We start from the raw sequence: 17,359 nt of genomic DNA on the forward strand, positions 1-17,359 counted from the left end.
TGACAGCTCTCTTGGCCAACTTTGATGGACCATATAGCTTCACGGAGTGTCATCATCGACTGGGGACAACTTCATATGGTATTTTAACACCACACTGCTAGACCTCCATGTTCACAAGCCCTGATACTGCACCTCTAAAGATTTATATGATCTGAAGAGAAACCAGAGTGAGTCAATGGGAGCTTTATCATTGACTTCAGTGAGTGCAAAGCACGAGCTCTCTAAGTGATCACAGTCGTTACTAGGGCTGGGCAAATAATTCATAACAAATAATTAATTCCACATCTTTTTCTCATTGCAAATTGTCCACAAACAGATTGTGATTTTCCCAAGCTTATTTGTTAATCAGAATTAGTCACTGAATTTCCACTAATAATTCTTTGTCTCTAGTGCCCCCTGAGCAGTTAACAGAGAGTACTAGTGATCTGAGTGGTTTTGATTGGGCACAGGTCACATGGTATGTTTCTGGTCCCTGACTGGATAAATGAAAGGTCAAGTTTCTGGTGTAAATAGGAGCCTGAAACTCACGATCTCTGAATAATCAACAACATTTGCTGAAATTCCCAAACATTCCTGCCAGTAAACTCATTTGCTAGACTATCCACAGGGAGCAAACACAAAAGGGGCAAACGCAGCCAAAGCAAATTAATTTAAACATTTTAACAAGCGGAAGTTAAAATTGCAGTATTTGCCCAGCTGTTGCGATGCTATTGTCTGCAATGATATTTCTGCTCTGGGGAGAGTGCATAAGTGGCAGATGGGTGTTGGGTATTTGCACACATTCTCAGCTGCTAGCTGCACCTCAGTGATACCCCTGATATTGCCAGCTGCAGTGCTGTGATGGCTTGCAGGCTGCACCTCTGCGGTGTAGGCACCATATTGGGCTAAAACATCAAAACCTGGTTTAATTTTTTCAATTCCTTAAACATGAGAATCTCCAGCTTTCCAGTGACACTTAAATGGTCTCTGTTATGTTCACAATATACATAGAGAGAAATTAGATAAAAAACATAAAATACTCTTGCTGGAAGGTTGCAATGGAACACTACTTTATTTCTTAGACTTCAGAACCTAACACACAAGAGTAATGGTCTCAAGTTGCAGTGGGGAGGTTTAGGTTGGATATTAGGAAAAACTTTTTCACTAGGAGGGTGGTGAAGCACTGGAATGGGTTACCTAGGGAGGTAGTGGAATCTCCTTCCTTAGGGTTTTTAAGATCAGGCTTGACAAAGCCCTGGCTGGGATAATTTAGTTGGGGATTCATGGAGGTTAAGTCCATTAATTGCTATTAGCCAGGATGGGTAAGGAATGTTGTCCCTAGCCTCTGTTTGTCAGAGGGTGGAGATGGATGGCAGGAGAGAGATCACTTGATCATTACCTGTTAGGTTCACTCCCTCTGGGGCACCTGGCATTGGTCACTGTCGGCAGACAGGATACTGGGCTGGATGGACCTTTGGTCTGACCCAGTAAGGCCATTCTTATGTTCTTATGGGATTGGTCCTGCTTTGAGCAGAGGATTGGACTAGATGATCTCCTGAGTTCCCTTCTAACCCTGATATTCTATGATATTCTAAGAACCAAAAACAGAAAGAGACAAAGCAGGCTGCTCCCTATGGCAAGGCACAACTCAACCCATCTTGCTCTAGCCTGGCTCTTTGCAGACTGACTTTGAAGAGTGAAGATCCAGATCACACGCTTTCCTACAGAGCCCCCTAGCCTGCAAGCAGGATCAGGAAGCCCCCTGAGAATTTAGAGTGATTGTTTATAATTTTAACACAATTTTCAATGCATCACATTCTCCTCTTTAGTGACACTCAGGGGATTATGTCCCTCCCAGCTTCCTGCCAACTAGCAGCCTGCACTGTCAGATGTTTTAATCAGTGGGTGTAGCACTGGGTGCTCCTACTCTGCTTACCACAACACATTAACTTTGGAAATGCAGCTTCCACTCAAGTTGGCAGCCTTTCATTTCCCATGTGTTGTTAGCTGTACTGAACTGTTAAACTATGAGCAAACATAAACCCCTCACTCCCACAGGGCAAAGATTACAGGCTCCTTGATTCTCTTTTCTGCAGCATTTCTGTGGAATTGTTTTGGATTTTAAACAGTCAAAAATTAAAAGGCCAAGTCTTTCTTTTGAGATGCCCACAGCCACCGCTGCCCATCACACGGGGCACTCTGAGACAGTTGTAAGTCCCTCCTGCCTGCATCTCCCCCCTGAGTGACACTTCTGGAGTGTGCTGCTTTTCTGGATGTCATCCATATAGGTGCCCTCTGCATCATTACAGAGTCAACAGGCTGGTCCAGTCTATTTTTAAGCTGCAGACGTTCTGAGTATTTTGTGCTGGGCTGTTTAAAAGAAAAAATAGTCTCTTAGCAAACTCTGATTGCATTGAGTCAACAGGGCCCAAGTGCAAGTCCGTTTGCTTTGCACAGAGACAAGGCCAGAGTTGGGTGAATGAGGCATAAGCGTTATCTAGGTATAAATCCCACAAATTTCCTTTGAAGGTACTCACACCTTATTTTAGCCCTTTGTGGGATGATGTGTGCAAGCCTATTTCATTCCCAAGGATGTTCGTGGAAAGAGTAATTGTGGATACGCCTATGAAGGAGTACTTTCCGTAGCATTTGGATCAGGAGAGTTTGCGCAACCAGCTTGAAAGCTACGCATGAGCAGGGATCCTAGAAACCCATCTGCCATGGAAAAACGTGGAATTTGCATTTTTACAGAGAATCTTTAGTTTTTATATTTTGTGAACAAATAAAAACATAAACAGTGGAACCCCGATTATCTCATCTAATTGGGACAGGAGCCAGATCGGATAATCAAAAATTCAGATAATCAGGAGAATGGGCAGGGCCCGGCCCTGTCAGCTTAAAAATTGTAAATATATCAATAAAATATTGTGTTTAACTGATAGCTCTATATATTGTGGCTAGGGAAGCTAAAGTTCAACTTTTCATTTTAATGGCAGAAAAATGTGGATTTTTATGGTTTTTTTGATCAGAGAATTTTGTTTTGTTTTTCAATCACCAAAAACTAGGATCCCTGCTCATGAATCATCCAATCAGGATGCAGCAAGAATACCATGTGACAAATAAGTGACCAATCACACAGATCTTGCTATGTGAATACTCAAAGTAATTGTTTCTGACTGATTCATATGTTTGAAGACTAGAAGAGGCTATTGTACTACAGTCATCCAGTCTGCCCTCTTGCATAACACAGACCACAAATTTTCACCCATCTAGTTTAATAACTTGTGGTTAAACTACAGCCTCTTGTTTAGAAAGGCATCCAATTCTGATTTAAATACTTCAAAAGACAGAGAACTTACCACAGCCCTTGGTAAGCCGTTTCAGAAGTCAATTACCCTTGCTATTAACATTTTTCATCTTGTTTCCAGTTTGAATTTTTTCTACCTTCTGCTTCCAACTATTGGTTCTTGCTCTGCGTAACCTGAAATGTTTACAAAACCACCTGCTGAGTAATATCAAATAATGGGCAAATGCGTACAAAAAAGCAAAGCCTGTTCCTCTGTTAACAGAAAAAACAGCTAGATTCATAGGATAAATTGTTCACTGCAAATAGTTTTGCCCAGCTCTAGATAACACAATGGGCAGATAAGACGAGCCTTGTTTGGTTTTTGTTTTTGGCCTGAGAAATTTGAGGGTGTACAGCAAATGTGGGTGGAGAAGCCCTGAGCCCAGATACTTAGGGCTGATGACACTTCTGACTGCTTTCTGGGTGCATAGGTTTGCCCTATTTACTGAAAGTTACAAAAGAATGGAAAGTCTGAGACATACCAGAGAGAGACATTGCAGATGAAAATTCCAGGGGTTGTTTCACAGTTTCTTACCTGCCTGCTAGTTTGTGAAATGTGATACATCAGCCAACTGTTCCAGAAGCAATGCCTGCCTTATCAGGGTGGGGTGTACAAGGAGGGGGCCAGATGTGATGGTAAAGGAGTGTTGCTGGTATTAATCATGTCACGAAGGCCAGAAAGGCATTTGCATTTCATGAGCCAGGGCAAGCAGCAGCAATGCCAGGATACTCCTGGACAGCAGTTCAGGCTTCAGACCTGGATTATTGTGTGCGGTGGAGAATCAGAATTCAGAACAGAACCCTGGGCGAAAGCTCGAAATGCAAATGAACCAGGTGAAAAAAATATAAACAAACATGGAGGTTTTATAAGGAGTTCTGTAAATGAAGGGTATGAGAGGACACAAAAACAATGGAATATTGCATCAAAGAACCCTTGATTCTCAGCCCTTAGGCCAGTCTCCTGCCCAGTCCCGCCACCACATCCTGTTGAACCAAACTACCCCGGAGGCTCCACAGCATTATAAATACAGCCAGTGTGAGCTTCATGAACTGTTAGGACCTTGCCGTTTTGTAGGCTAACAGTCGGGCAAGGCCTTTGGCCACGGCATAGTTTCCCTCAGCCAACATTTCTGAGCTTTACAAAGAGGACTGCCTGTTTTCCCTCAGCTCTGATTGCATCGGCAGTGCACAAACCAGTCACAGAGGTGGGTGGTGCCAAAGCAGACCAACTAATCATGGTTCCTCCATATTCCCATAAATGAGGACAAGGCCAGCCCAATGAACATTTCCTGGTGTTGCTTCCCAGAGGTCACAGTGACCTCGTTGAGTGTGTGGATTCTGCATTTTCTCTTTTATGGGTAAGCGTTCTGGCTTCAGTGACTCAGCTCTTGTTTTAATCACAAAGCGAAGCCAATCTCCGGGGGCTTGGCTCTGCTGTTAGTTTTTCTGGCTTGTCCAGTCATCTTATTTGCTGCTGCTAACGTTATCTCCTAGGACACTGGAAGACAGCCCAGTCTGAAGAGAGAACTAAAGCTTCCCCAGTAAGCTCCGAGGTATTAACACTAGCGGAGTCTGGGGACATCTGCAGCCTGCACTGGACCCAGAGGCCCTCCTGGTTAAAGCATGTCATTGGGGCACATGTGGTTTCATGGTGCATGGTTTTGATTAGTCCCAAGAATGACCATGTCATTAGTCCTAAGAATGACCTTAAAATGAACTGTCTCCGGCTACCACATTCATCTTGACGTCTTTCCCCCTGTGATTGACTGATCCCAGAGGGGAGCATGTCACATGTCCTGGTGACCATTTTCCTAGTTTGCCTCTAATTGTCAGCCATGTCTGCTGGAGAAAATGTCTGATCTCTGCACAGAAAAATATTAATAAAAGAGAGAGTGAGAGAGAGAGACAGAGAGGGAGGGAGAGAAGACCCATGAGTGGTTTGGAAACTGTTTCTTTATATTCCAAGCATGCGATTCAGGTTTTCATATCTGTAGTCCACAGTCCATCCCAGAGGTGCTCGGTTCACAGTGTTGGAACAATCTGCTGAACAGACGGCTCAGTTAGAAGACGTTTCCAAAAGAAGCTGGAATAAGGAGGAAAGAGAGAAGAGGATGAACGCCAAGCCTGCAGTGCAATAGCTTATGGCTTGTCTACACCTGAAACTCTACCACGGAATGGCTACAGCAGCACCACTATCGTGCTTCAGTGTAGACACTACCTAAGCCAAGAGCCTGTCAGAGTAGGTAATCCACCCCCTGAGAGTCACTAGCTAGATCAACGGAAGAATTCTTCTGCCCCGTCTACACTGTGGGCTAGGTCGGCTTAACTATGATTTTTCACACCCCTGAGCGATGTTGCTGGGCTAACCTAATTTTTGAGTGCAGACCAGGCCTTAGAGAGCGTGCCCACTGCAAAGTACAGAGAACTTCGCTGCATCTTTACAACTGCCACAAATGCCCTGCTGCACCCCAGAGAGCCAGCTGTCCCTCAGTGCTAACGGAAGGGGCCCTTGGCTTAGACTCAGCTTTGCTATGACTTACGTCGGGAATATGGCCCTAAAGGAAGCAGCGTCAGAGAATTCAGTCCTGTATTGTTCCAAGTTTCCTCCTCTATTCCCTTGCAGTCCTCATTTTGGGCTTGAGCCTTGAGAAATCCTGGGACAGCAGGCTAAGGCACCATGAAGGGTCCCCGGCTGTGGCTTGGGTCTAAGACAGTGTTGCAAAAGGAACAATGGCATTGCCTGTGTCAGCGGAAGGAGCTGACTGATGCTCTCTGCAAATCTCCAAGACAGCAGAAGCTCCACAGTGTAGCTGAGCCCTGTTCTGTAGTGACACAGCCAAGGACAGAAGAACGGTTCTCATGCATGGTATCCTATGTAGTACTTAATGGGAGTTGCTTTTGGGAGGAGGTCACCTATTCCCAGGGAACTGACATCATCAAACCGATTGCATGCAGGCCACCACATAGCCATTGGCCACAACAACTGTCAGTCAGAGCCGACCTGGGCTGGATTTGAACCGGTGACCTACAGACGAAACATGCCACAGTCCATTACCTAGCCCAAGCCATCTGAACCTTTTCCCCTTTCAAGCCCCAAGAATGTTGGCATTTACCCAATGACTGCAGAGCAAGGCATGTACCACTGCAGTCACCAAAGGATTCAGGACGCTGCTTCACAGCCTCTCCTCGCCCTCTCATGTACCTTGGCTGAGCAGCTGTAGGTTCCGGACCTCCTCCTGCACCTGGAGTTGCAGGACTTGCTGGAGGACCTCCTGCCGCTGAGACTCGTGAATAATGCCCATGCGCTGCAGCTTCTCTGCGTTCAGCCGCAACAGTGCCCGTCCTGCCAAACAGGAGAGAGACAGCGCTCATTCAGAGTGATGGAGCAAGACAGCTCTGACTCGCATCAGCGGTGAAATGGGGAGTGCTTAGGAAAGCCAGGCGCTGGGAACACCGGCCAGATTCCATAGGCAGGTGCCGGGGTAACCATTGTTGGAGTTGGTGGGTGTAGCAGCTGCCAGGATGGATGTAAAGAAGCCACTAAACTCCTTCCTATAACCAGATAGCTGAGCAATAGGAGCTACCACCCAAAACAGGCATCTGGCAAGGCTTGAGTAAAAATTGAAGTGTGAGGCCCAAGGGGTTTCCCTGTGAACTGTCATGGCAAACACAGGGGCTGGGGCATTGATTGGTGGAACTGTGGGTGTCTGGGTGTCTCAGAGAAACAGGAAATAGACCAGAGAAACAGGGTGAGAAGCAGCAGAAAGCCAAGGATGCTGTCAGAAAAAGCACTGACAACATGGCCCTGAGAAAAGCTAAGAGAGAGCTTTTGGGCTAAGCGGTGGCTGGAAAAGGGGCTCAGAAAAAAGACACCATCTCTTGTTATTTGATTCCTGCTGCGTTTAGGGAAACAGGACTTTGTACATTCTATGCAAATCAACAGGACTGCGTCAGAGAATCACCTGACTCCATCACCAATTTCTCCTCCTAACTGGAACAGCCCACAAGACCTTGAATTTTTGGCTAACCGCTTGGGTCAAAAGGTGCATGCTTCCAACAGGCAGCCATCAGGAAGGGTCCTAGCACAGTGAGGCCAGGTACCCAAACAGGCTTCAGAAGTGCCCCATGAGTAATGGCCACAGGATCAAGCTGCAAACATCAAACATCCACATGCATAACCTGGCATTTGTATCTGCTAATGGGGAAGGGCATGTTGAAAATTCATCCCCCAAATGCAGAACAAATAAGAACCTGAATTCTGTTCATCAGAAAGACAAGAAGGGAAGGGCGGAGGGGAAGAAATGGTGACAAATGCAGCCCCCTCCAGCAGTGATCACCTAACACAGCAATGCAACAGCCTCAATAGCAACCCTACAATACAAAAGAATTATACCAGAGATGCACACATGTAGTGTTTGCTGCTGCCTTATCACGTTCTTAGGCTGAATCGTAATGCAGCTCCAGTAAGACTGTTAGTAAATTGAATTGTATATTGATGACTCTCCCCAGCTCCCTTCATGGGGAGAGTCTCAGTCCGGCACTGACAAGATTTATGTCTCTATCAAAATGACTTCTGTGGCCGGCAGTAAGTGCTCTATTGCTCAGAGCCCCGTGCAAGGAGTACAGGAGCCTGGGCTGTACCTGGGGCCCATTCCAAGTGGTCATGGAAAGTAAAATCAGGAACGGGGGGAGGTGTTTTTCTGCAAATAAAGCCATGTTGGCATGCTTGTTCCCAGCAGGGGGTTTACTGTTGAATGCACAACTGTCAGTGTGCACCGCCACTCAGTGTAAACATTCCATTTGTGGGTTCAGTGAGCCTGCCCTAGAGGATAACCCATGGGGCTCTCCCACGACACAGTTGCAAGGGCTGCATGAGTACTCACACAAAGCTAGGACCATCTTCTGCCTCAGCAAAAGATCTAGTCACTCACCCTGCTTGTTAAGGACCGGGCTAAATCAAACAGAACCTAAGGGCTGGGCTAAATCAAACAGAACCTAACAGTCACTGGGCACCCTTCACCATCCTCTGGCATTCCTGAAAAGGACAACTCTCCAGTAACGCCAATCAGACAGTGGCATGGTGGGAGCCCTAATCCTGAAGTTTGGGTCAAGTGCTTGTCCCTCAGATCACGTAATCCCTAAAGGCAGGAGCTTTCTATTTGTCAGCTCCATCTCCTGCATCAGGACATATTGTTTGGAATGCCCCGGCTCCGCTCTTCTTTGGTATACTGGCAACGTGAGGAGTTAAATTAGAAGTACCCATCGGAACACATTAACGTTCCCATCAGCGCTTTTAGTCATAGCCATTCTCCTCCAGTCCAGGGGCTATCAGAAGAGGGGTTTTACAGCCAGCTTTTGTCCCTGCCTCCCAGAGTACATTCGCTAATACTTCCTTTATTTCCGATGCAAGGACTTGGGTGAGCTATTACATTAGAGCTGTATCATTCCTCTAGGGCATGAGACAAAGGCATACAGCTTCCCATCTCACTCGCTGCCTTCTCCTGGCAAAGCATTGCATTATCCATCTCTGCCTTACAAAGCAGGCTGCAGACTAGTGATTCTGTGCAAGGTGGAGAGGGAGGAAAAAAAGGTGGGAACTGAGTCAATTATGTTTGCTTTGTGGGGACTTGATTCATTTTCTGGGTCTCCTCTCAGAGAGACACACCCATGGAGCGGACACTACTTTGACTACCAGCACCCAGCTAGCTAATTGAAAACTTTAAAATATTAATTCTGCAGCTTTGCTTACTGTCTTGCTTGATGTTCTTCTACAAACATCCCTTTGTTCTTCAGATCAAACAGCCCCTGATTTACTATTTTAGGATACTCTGCTGCAGTCTAACACCTGAAAAAAGTGTAATTTATGTGACCATATCAGGTACCTAGATATTAAATACATATGAAAGCAATAACACCTGGCCAGATGTGCAGTGATACCAATACCTGCATAATGTGGGTAGATTGTGCAATATGAGCAAAGACCCTTTAACCGCTTGAGAACGGCAGGTATTTACTATAACGAAACTTCTTGAACAAGGTTATTGCTTTTCTTTGTTGTTATTTCTGGAGCAGGGAAAGAGCTGGTGTTGACTACCTTTCTGTAACAAACTAATGAGCCCTGGACTTTGTGGTTATTCCCAGTGACAGCTTGGCTAGAACCTTCATCAGCTGATTAGAGTCCTCCTTTGGTAATGCTAATGTAACCATCCATTGAAATGAAAGGGATTCATGTGTACGCATTCCAGGGCAGAACTTTGTCTATAGTATGTGTGTGTGGGACATAGGACAGTAGCAGAATCTCAGATCTGAAGCCTTTGAGAGTTTGAGAGAGAAGCGGGTGGATCCTCACATATTAACCCACTGCTTAGGGCTTTGGTTTTAGGTTGGATCAGAACTGGGAGAGGTCTCTGGTATTTTCTGGTTTCTGTTTGGATGTAGCAAAATCTTGCGAGAACAGTCGCTGATGAGATTTTTGCTGAAGATGGTGGAAGTCTTACTACTGCTGATCTCACTAGCTGCTAATCTCACTAGATTTACATCTTCTGAGATGGGCAAAATATCAGGATATCAGCAGAGCTGGCTTCATTTATTTTTCTTAAAACAAAAAAATGGCCCTTTTTAGAAAACAAAGAAATTCTCAAAAAGCTGGTGACTTTTATAAGCTTGTCTTCTTTTGCAAAATTTTTCATAACACTTTATAAAAGCATTATCCAAATATTTTTATGTATTGAAAACTGGTTTTGATGAAAATAGATTAAAATGTTTTACAAAACCAAAACAAAATACATTTTAAAAATCCCAGACAATGAAAAAAATGCTGCAAAACAGAAACAACTTAGACATTTTGCAATTGTTTGCAAAAAACAATTTGTTAAGATTTTTATCCAGCTGATCTTATGATAGTCGATAGTTTGTGTCAACGTTCTTGCAAGAACAGCTTATGAGATTTTGCAACTGTTGATTTCTAACATACCATCTAGGCACGATTTGCCTGATAGATGCATCTGAACTCAACCTAAACCTACAGTAAACTGAATTTGAATATACAGAACAGAGCAAAATGTCCCATTCACACATTATGTACATTCTGCAAAATGTTCCTTAGCTTTAGTTCCACGTTTTGCTCATATTTGAGGTGCGGAGGGCCTAGTGTCTGGTATATCATTGGGTTAAAGGCTTTTGATGGCATTTTCAGCCTCTTCCTTGGCTGCTGCAGAATGAAAAGGTGAACAAGTTGCCATGTCTAACTCTGCAGCTTTCGGCATGCAATGCAATCAGCAACAAATGATGAGGTAGGAAATTGATATTATGAGGAACAGGAAATTTGTTTAATATTTAATCCTCAATCATCTCTGCTTTTCTACTGACTTTTCCAGTCACTTCCATTTTTTTTGGTCACATCAGGCTCCTTATTAATATTACATGAGATGAGTCTACTTGTTGCATTGAGCAGACCAACAAACAGCAAGGCAGATAGGAAGAATGGACTAGTAACTAGGGAACAAGATAAGGACTCAGAGGACCTGGGTCCAATGCCTGACTCTTGGGCCAGTCATTTAATTGAACCTAGCCTCAGTTCCACTTCTATAGAATGGGATTAATATTTTCCTACCTCTCAGGGGTGCTGTGGGGGATAAAAATCTGTGACTGATTACAAGGTGCTCAGATACAACAGTGGAGAACCTAGCTACTCACACTCTGGAGTGACTGGATTCTAAAGAGGACAGCCTTCTGTTCACCCATTTCCTCTTTTCACACAAAACCCACAGCCGCCTAAATTCTGAACTGAGAAAGAAACTGGAAATGGTTAAATTGTGCTGTTAAAATAGTAAGTCCGGACTCTTTTTTATTAAAGAAACAAGGTGGGGGAGGTGATAGCTTTTATTGGACTGACTTCCGTTGATTGAAAAGGCAAGCTTTTGATCTTACACAGAGCAATTCTTCAGGTCTGGGAAAGGTACTCAGAGGGTCACAGTGGAACAGATTGTTAAACTTAAGAAGTTGACACATGTTGCAAGAGACCATTCAAGGTGAAGTGGGCAGCTAACACCTCTGCAGTTGTAGGACAAAGGAGGGTTAGTGTGCTACAGATTGTTATAATGAGCCATAAATCCAGTGTCTGTTATGGAGTCCATGATTTTTAATGTCTAGCACAGTTATGAATGTAAGCTCCCAGGCTCGTCTTTTGAAGGTGTTGTGCAGGTTTCCTTTGAGGATGAGGACGGAGATCAGATATGGAGTGTGCACCTTTCCCAGACCTGAAGAAATGCTCTGTGGAGCTCGAAAGCTTGTCTCTTTCTCCAACAGAAGTTGGTCCAATAAAAGATATTCCCTCACCCATCTTGTCTCTCTGATATCCTGGGATCAACACGACTACAGCTACACTGCAAACAACAATGGAAGATCTGTCTTTCACTACGTCACCTTCAGGTGCCTAGACCGATACTTGAACATAAGATCTCACCTTACAGTTTATTTTAAAAGACTGCTGTGACATCCCCTAGCCCTTCTCAGAACCTGTCAGCTTAAAGAGATTGTGGCTAAGGAGCTCCTCCCAGGTGTTGGTTAGCAGAGGGCCATGAAGAAACTCATTAGAGCCGGTCTTAGCATTCCGGGATGGGAGTGTGAAGCAGTTTTTGCTGCTGCCTCTCCTCATGCTCCCCATGGCTGCCTGAGCAGGGAAATGGAAGAGAAACTTACTTAAATAAAGAAAAGTAGCTGAAATTCCCCTTTAAATCAGGGATGGCAAAGCCCTCATGGGACCCAAAGACCAACTTTGCCTGTCACAAGACATTCCCCCTGCAGTGTAAGCTAGGGTTTTAAATGGCCTGGGCTCTGGGTGCAGACAGATCAGAGCTGGGCCCAGCACCCTACCCTAAAGAGGCATGACTCTGGCTTGATTCATAGAGGTAGGAGTCTCGTGCAGAGTTCAGATCTGGGGGTTGATTCCAAACCCCTGGGCCCTGAAATGGTATTTGGATCTAGGGGTTTGGCTGAAGGCTCCCTTCTAGCTCTGAGTGTGGTGTTAGCTACAGGTGAGGACTGAGCTGTCTTGAGGGAGAGGTGCTGGGGAAACGTGAATCAAATTCGGCTAGTTCTGTTAATAAACCAAACCACCTGTACGCAACAACCACCGAAAGTCTTTACTCATCATCAGCATTTTTCAATTAGTACCAGCTGGAGAGGGAGCATCTACTGTACCTGTGATAGCGTGATGGGAAAAGGCCTCCACATAGATGAGATAGTTATGGGGACAGTGTTTCTTTAGCCATCTGCACACATCCTGTTGGGTCCATAACACCACCGGCTTGGTAAGGCTGCCTAGCGTGGGGCTGGTATGGTAAATGCCATAGTGATCACAGGGACGACCCTACAGAGATTTGGAAGCAGGAAACAGAGAAAGGGGAGGGTGTTAGTGGACTTCAGTACCACCAGGAAGAAAAAACTCAGCCATGGGATGAACAGAGGCCAGGCTGAAACATCTCTGGAGAAGAGAGGTGCTTGGATAGTCTGGAAGGGAGAACCCCATTGTCGGTAGCAGGAATGCCTGCATAACAGTGCCCAAGATAAGATTTGTAAGATCATCCTAACCCTCCTAAAGGTCTTTTTCTTATTGGCGTGTCCAGAAGCAGCCACAGCTGAGTTGTAGGAAACCATGCCTGGACAGAAGCTAACAAACCAACTGCAGAAGGGAGAGAGGAGAACTCAGATCCATGGCAAGCCTGTTGACCACACCCCAGCTGCATATTCTACTCCTGCATTGTCCTGTCTTTAGCAGAAAGCAGGCATTCAGGAAGGATGCTGCATTGCATAGGCATGCTATGACTGCTGCTTACTGTACTAATCAGGATAATTTCTCTGTCAGTCTGTCCTTCCCACATCTGCTCTCTCCACCCATTACCTCATCCTGTGTTTAGGTTGTAAGCTGTCTGGGACAGGGACCATCTTTCCCTCTTTGTATGCACCGTGGCTAGCACAACGGGGTGCAGAGCAGGGCTCCTACGTTGCCTACATACAGACTAATACTAACAATACAGCATGTGATACAGCAACATTTGTCTCAGAAGCATTGTCACTCATGGTACTGCCCTGATTGAGAGGTACTGCCAGGAGCAATGCAAACAATGCATGTCTTCGTTCAGAGCACAGGCAGATAGCACCTGTGCTCAGCTGCTCGCCAGTAAGCACCTTCACAACTTACCACTGCTTTTCAAACAGTTAAGGCCCCGCTGCACCTATATTTAAAAAAAAGTCTTTGCAAGAGCACACCAGCAAAGTGCTCGGAACTGCATGGGCAAACAGGGTAAATGCACCTGCACGTGGCGAGTGAGGCGTGACTCAGCCTCGTTAGCCCTCGGAGGTGCACTCGTCCGATTTGCACCCATAATCACGGAGGTTCTTTCGCCAGTGCATTTCTTGCACAAGAGCCTCTGACAGGAGAGAACAGCGCAGGCAGGCTCCCAAGAGTAACTGCAACCTGGGCCCCAGAAAGCCTATCAAGCCAATACTCTGACCTCCCCCAAACAAATAACTCTGTCATCTCTCTTCCCTCCATATCCACCAGTCCCAGCACCTTCCCCTGCAGGCTGTCAATCAGTATCAGTGGTGAGGATTGTTTGGGGGAGGCACCTGTCCAGAGAGGATGGGGCTGAGACCCGCCCAACTCCTGACACAGGCTGCAAACAGTTTATCATCAACATCGACCTCTGGTGGATGAGAACCAGCAACCCAGGGCCTAAAGGCGATCTCTCCAATTTCCAGTCCTTGAGCCACCTGTGACGGGTTTCCCCCGGGGTGCTACCTGGAACTGGTGTACTACTGAGCCCTCTGGCCCACCAGCCTGGGCTCCCTCTCACATTGTGCTGCTGTGACAAATTGCAAAGCCCTCCAAGCATTTACACAGGTAGGGACACGCCCAGCTGCCGTCACATGCAGGCTCTCCAACTACCAGCTTCCCCGCCTAGGACCCCAGAGCAATACCATCCTGCCCTGGTCAAACCTGGCCAAATCTGCTTTAATACCCGGTCTGCCTCGCCCTCAACGTGAAGAAGGACCATGCACACTTTTGGTAACCAAACTGAGATTTTCCCCAGATACCTTAGTCAAATGCAAACTGGTTTGGATTAAACCACAAAATAAGTTTATTAACTACAAAAGGATAGATTTTAAGTGATAGCAAACAGATCAAAGAAGATTACCTAGTAAATAAACAAATCCACATGGTATGGGTTTAACATACTAGATAGGTAGGATATGAATTAGCAAATTTTCACCCTGAGTGATAAACAGGTTGGCAGATTCTTAAGGCACAAGCTGCCTTTGCTTTGTCAGTTGGGTTTCCTAGGTTTTCATACATAGACTAGAAATCCCTTTAGCCTGGGACCTCACTTCCCCCAGTTCAGTCTTTGTTCCTCAGGTGTTTCCAGGTGTGTTGTTGTAGGGAGAGTGAGGTACCATTACAATGTCATTTCTCCCTTTTTATATCTTCTTCCCCTTGCTGGAAAGCTTTTTTGCTGTGATCTGGGTCAGACAGTTCCCATTAGGTAATGCTATCTTTGAGAGGTTTCTATTGTGCCCAGCTCCTGGGATAATCCTTGTGCTTGTGTGCATTTCCTCTATAAGCCATTAACATTGTTTGGCCTTTTTATTGTTGTACGTGAAAGGCTGCTTGTGGGGGTTTTCAACCTCCAACATATTTCGGCAACACACACATAGCCAAACTCCATAACCTCACATATGAGGATAACACATACAATCCAATGAGATATTACTGTCCAGCAGACAAGACTTTGAGAATGATACATCACAAGGCATACTTCATACAAAACATATCCTAATTCCCTGACAATGGTGAATAAGGAGGTGCCAGGATGTCACACCACCCACTCCCAGCTGTGTATGATTTAATGCCGGCATGGCTGCTGCATCTTCCCCTGGATAAACAGGAGAACTCCACCTTTTTGAATTCCCGTTTCATCACTGTGACGGGGGCTTGACGGGGGGGTGGGGGACGGAAGGAGGGCCTGTCACGGGCTATTTCCTTCCCTTTTGCAGAAGAGTGTATGTGACGTTCCCGGGAACTGTTCTGTGAAGATGCCCCAGCCAGCCGTGACTTTGCTAGTTAGGAATCCAATTACAACGAATGCTCAGGGCCGTTACGCACTAATGCACAGGCCAGAAAGCACTTGCTTATTCCTTCCCTCTGCCTCCACCTGCCCTGAAAGCCTCAGTCACACATAGTACTAGGAGATGATAGCTCCTTCCTCAGCTCCCTTCCTGGGGGGGTTGCATCCAAAGTCAAATAGCAATGAGCTCCCAGGTCTAGCTGTTACAGGGCTCATCCAGGACCTTCTGCACCCACCCAAGGGATCAGCTGCAAAATCAGCCCCCCTCTCCACTGTGTTCCCTAGGTCCAGTGGGGAGGAAGAACAGTGGTGCAGGGTTACTGTAGTGGCAGGATCATTTAGGGGACAGGGTTAATCTCCAAATCACAAGACGTTAGCCCTGACCAAAGGGGACCTGAATGCTTATGTGCCCCACTGAGCAAGCCAGGGCATTTACCAGCAGTGCTTGTGCCTTGCTGTCCCCGTAGGAATTGCCAGAGCAAAGCAGTCATGCACCGAATTTGACATCCCATCTCTGAGAGCTGCCAGTGCCAGATGAATCAGAGAAAGGTGTAAACCCCATCAATGGGGGCCGCTTGCTCATGGGGAAATCACTTCCCTGCCCTGGCAATTAGAGGTTGGCTCATCCCCGATGCAGGAAAGATTCTCTCTTATGTATTTTCCATAAACTTTTCAGCAGAGCGCAGCTCCACCCAGCAGGTAGCAAGACCTCCAGGAGCCCTCGCACTCACCCCTGCTCTGAGAGAGGGTCTGGCTCCCAAAGCCATGGCGCAAGACTCCCCAGTGCTGTCCTAAAGCAGCAGGGCTGAGTGTGCAGCACCACGTGTGACCTGGAAACAATAACAACAGGCTGGGACTCGCCCCCCCTCGGTGCTCAGCCCCGCGGTTTCAGTGTACATACCCAGCACCGGACTGGGAGGTCCAAATACTGCCAAGGGATTCAAATGGGGAGTTCGAGTGACATTTCACAGCCCGCTCCATGGATGGTCCTCCCAGAATTTAAGCCCAACATTTGAGACATTAAAGCTGCCTAGAAACCCCCTCCCGCCCCATAAAATGTGCTTTGCAATACTCATGAGATGGGTACGGAAGCTGCAGCCCACCGTCCTTTGCATCCGGCCCTTGCTGTCCCCCCTTGGCTTCAAGAATCTCTGTCTCCATCTCATCCCCAAATTCTTTATCCCACTTGCACTGGGAATGAAGTCATCCCAGGCTTCGGACACTCACAAAGAGTCAGAGTGAGGGAACATGCGACTAGCTCCTTGCTTGTCTCTCCAGAGCAAGGGGGCCACCCTCACAGATTGCAGGGACTGGTCTGATTTAAACTGCTCAGTGTGGAAAGAAGCAGCCGCCAATAATAGGAGGTGAAGGGACGGATGCATTGCACATTATGCAACAGAAAGAAAGGGGCTGGAACTGCATCTGCAGCTCATAGCTCCTGCAAATGAGTGGGCTAATAGACTTGTCTAGGGTCCATGGTAGTCAACCAGGCACCAGCAAGTTACCGCCAGCAAAACGCAAAAACCCTGTTGATGGTGCTGGGAGCACATGGCCTGGACTGGTGCAATGACATCACTTACACCTGGACCCTGTTGTTCTAAAGAGGATGGAAAGAGTACAAGAACAGCTTGAGATTCAGCAAAGGCTCCTCTGGTCCTGGTGGACCTGCCGGCTTGCTGGTGAGAAGAGTTTTTCTGTAGTCAGGCTGCTAACAACTGGAAACCCCCCAAAACAGGGACTCCAGGGGACCATTCTCCCTCTGCCCCAGTCATGGATCCCATAAATATCCCCACAGAAACCCTTTATCAATAAACTCCCTGCATTAGGAGGCAGAGAACCGTAGAGCATCCACTTTCTCTCCCTCCATTTACAGGCTGCATGTCTAGTGGTTAAAAGCATGAGGCCAGGA

At 46.4% G+C, this 17,359-nt stretch overlaps 1 protein-coding gene across 2 annotated transcripts in view; it reads right to left on the reverse strand.

Annotated features, from left to right (window-relative positions):
- Positions 1-2,670: 2,670 nt before the first annotated feature.
- SAMD10 (sterile alpha motif domain containing 10) overlaps positions 2,671-17,359 on the reverse strand; it is a 39,153-nt gene continuing 24,464 nt past the window's right edge. The window contains exons 3-6 of one of the 2 annotated variants that reach the window (XR_005288638.2): positions 12,527-12,695; positions 6,528-6,668; positions 5,866-6,030; positions 2,671-5,408 (exon numbers count right to left, since the gene is read on the reverse strand). Coding sequence is in view for 1 of the 2 variants with exons in the window: in XM_038369663.2 (XP_038225591.1) it covers positions 5,386-5,408; positions 6,528-6,668; positions 12,527-12,695 (333 nt within the window). In the remaining variant the exon portion in view is untranslated. The remainder of the gene's footprint in view (positions 5,409-5,865; positions 6,031-6,527; positions 6,669-12,526; positions 12,696-17,359) is intronic. The other variant, XM_038369663.2, reaches the window with a different exon arrangement.

This window comes from Dermochelys coriacea, chromosome 13, assembly GCF_009764565.3.
Source record: "Dermochelys coriacea isolate rDerCor1 chromosome 13, rDerCor1.pri.v4, whole genome shotgun sequence".
Classification (NCBI taxonomy): Eukaryota; Metazoa; Chordata; order Testudines; family Dermochelyidae; genus Dermochelys; species Dermochelys coriacea.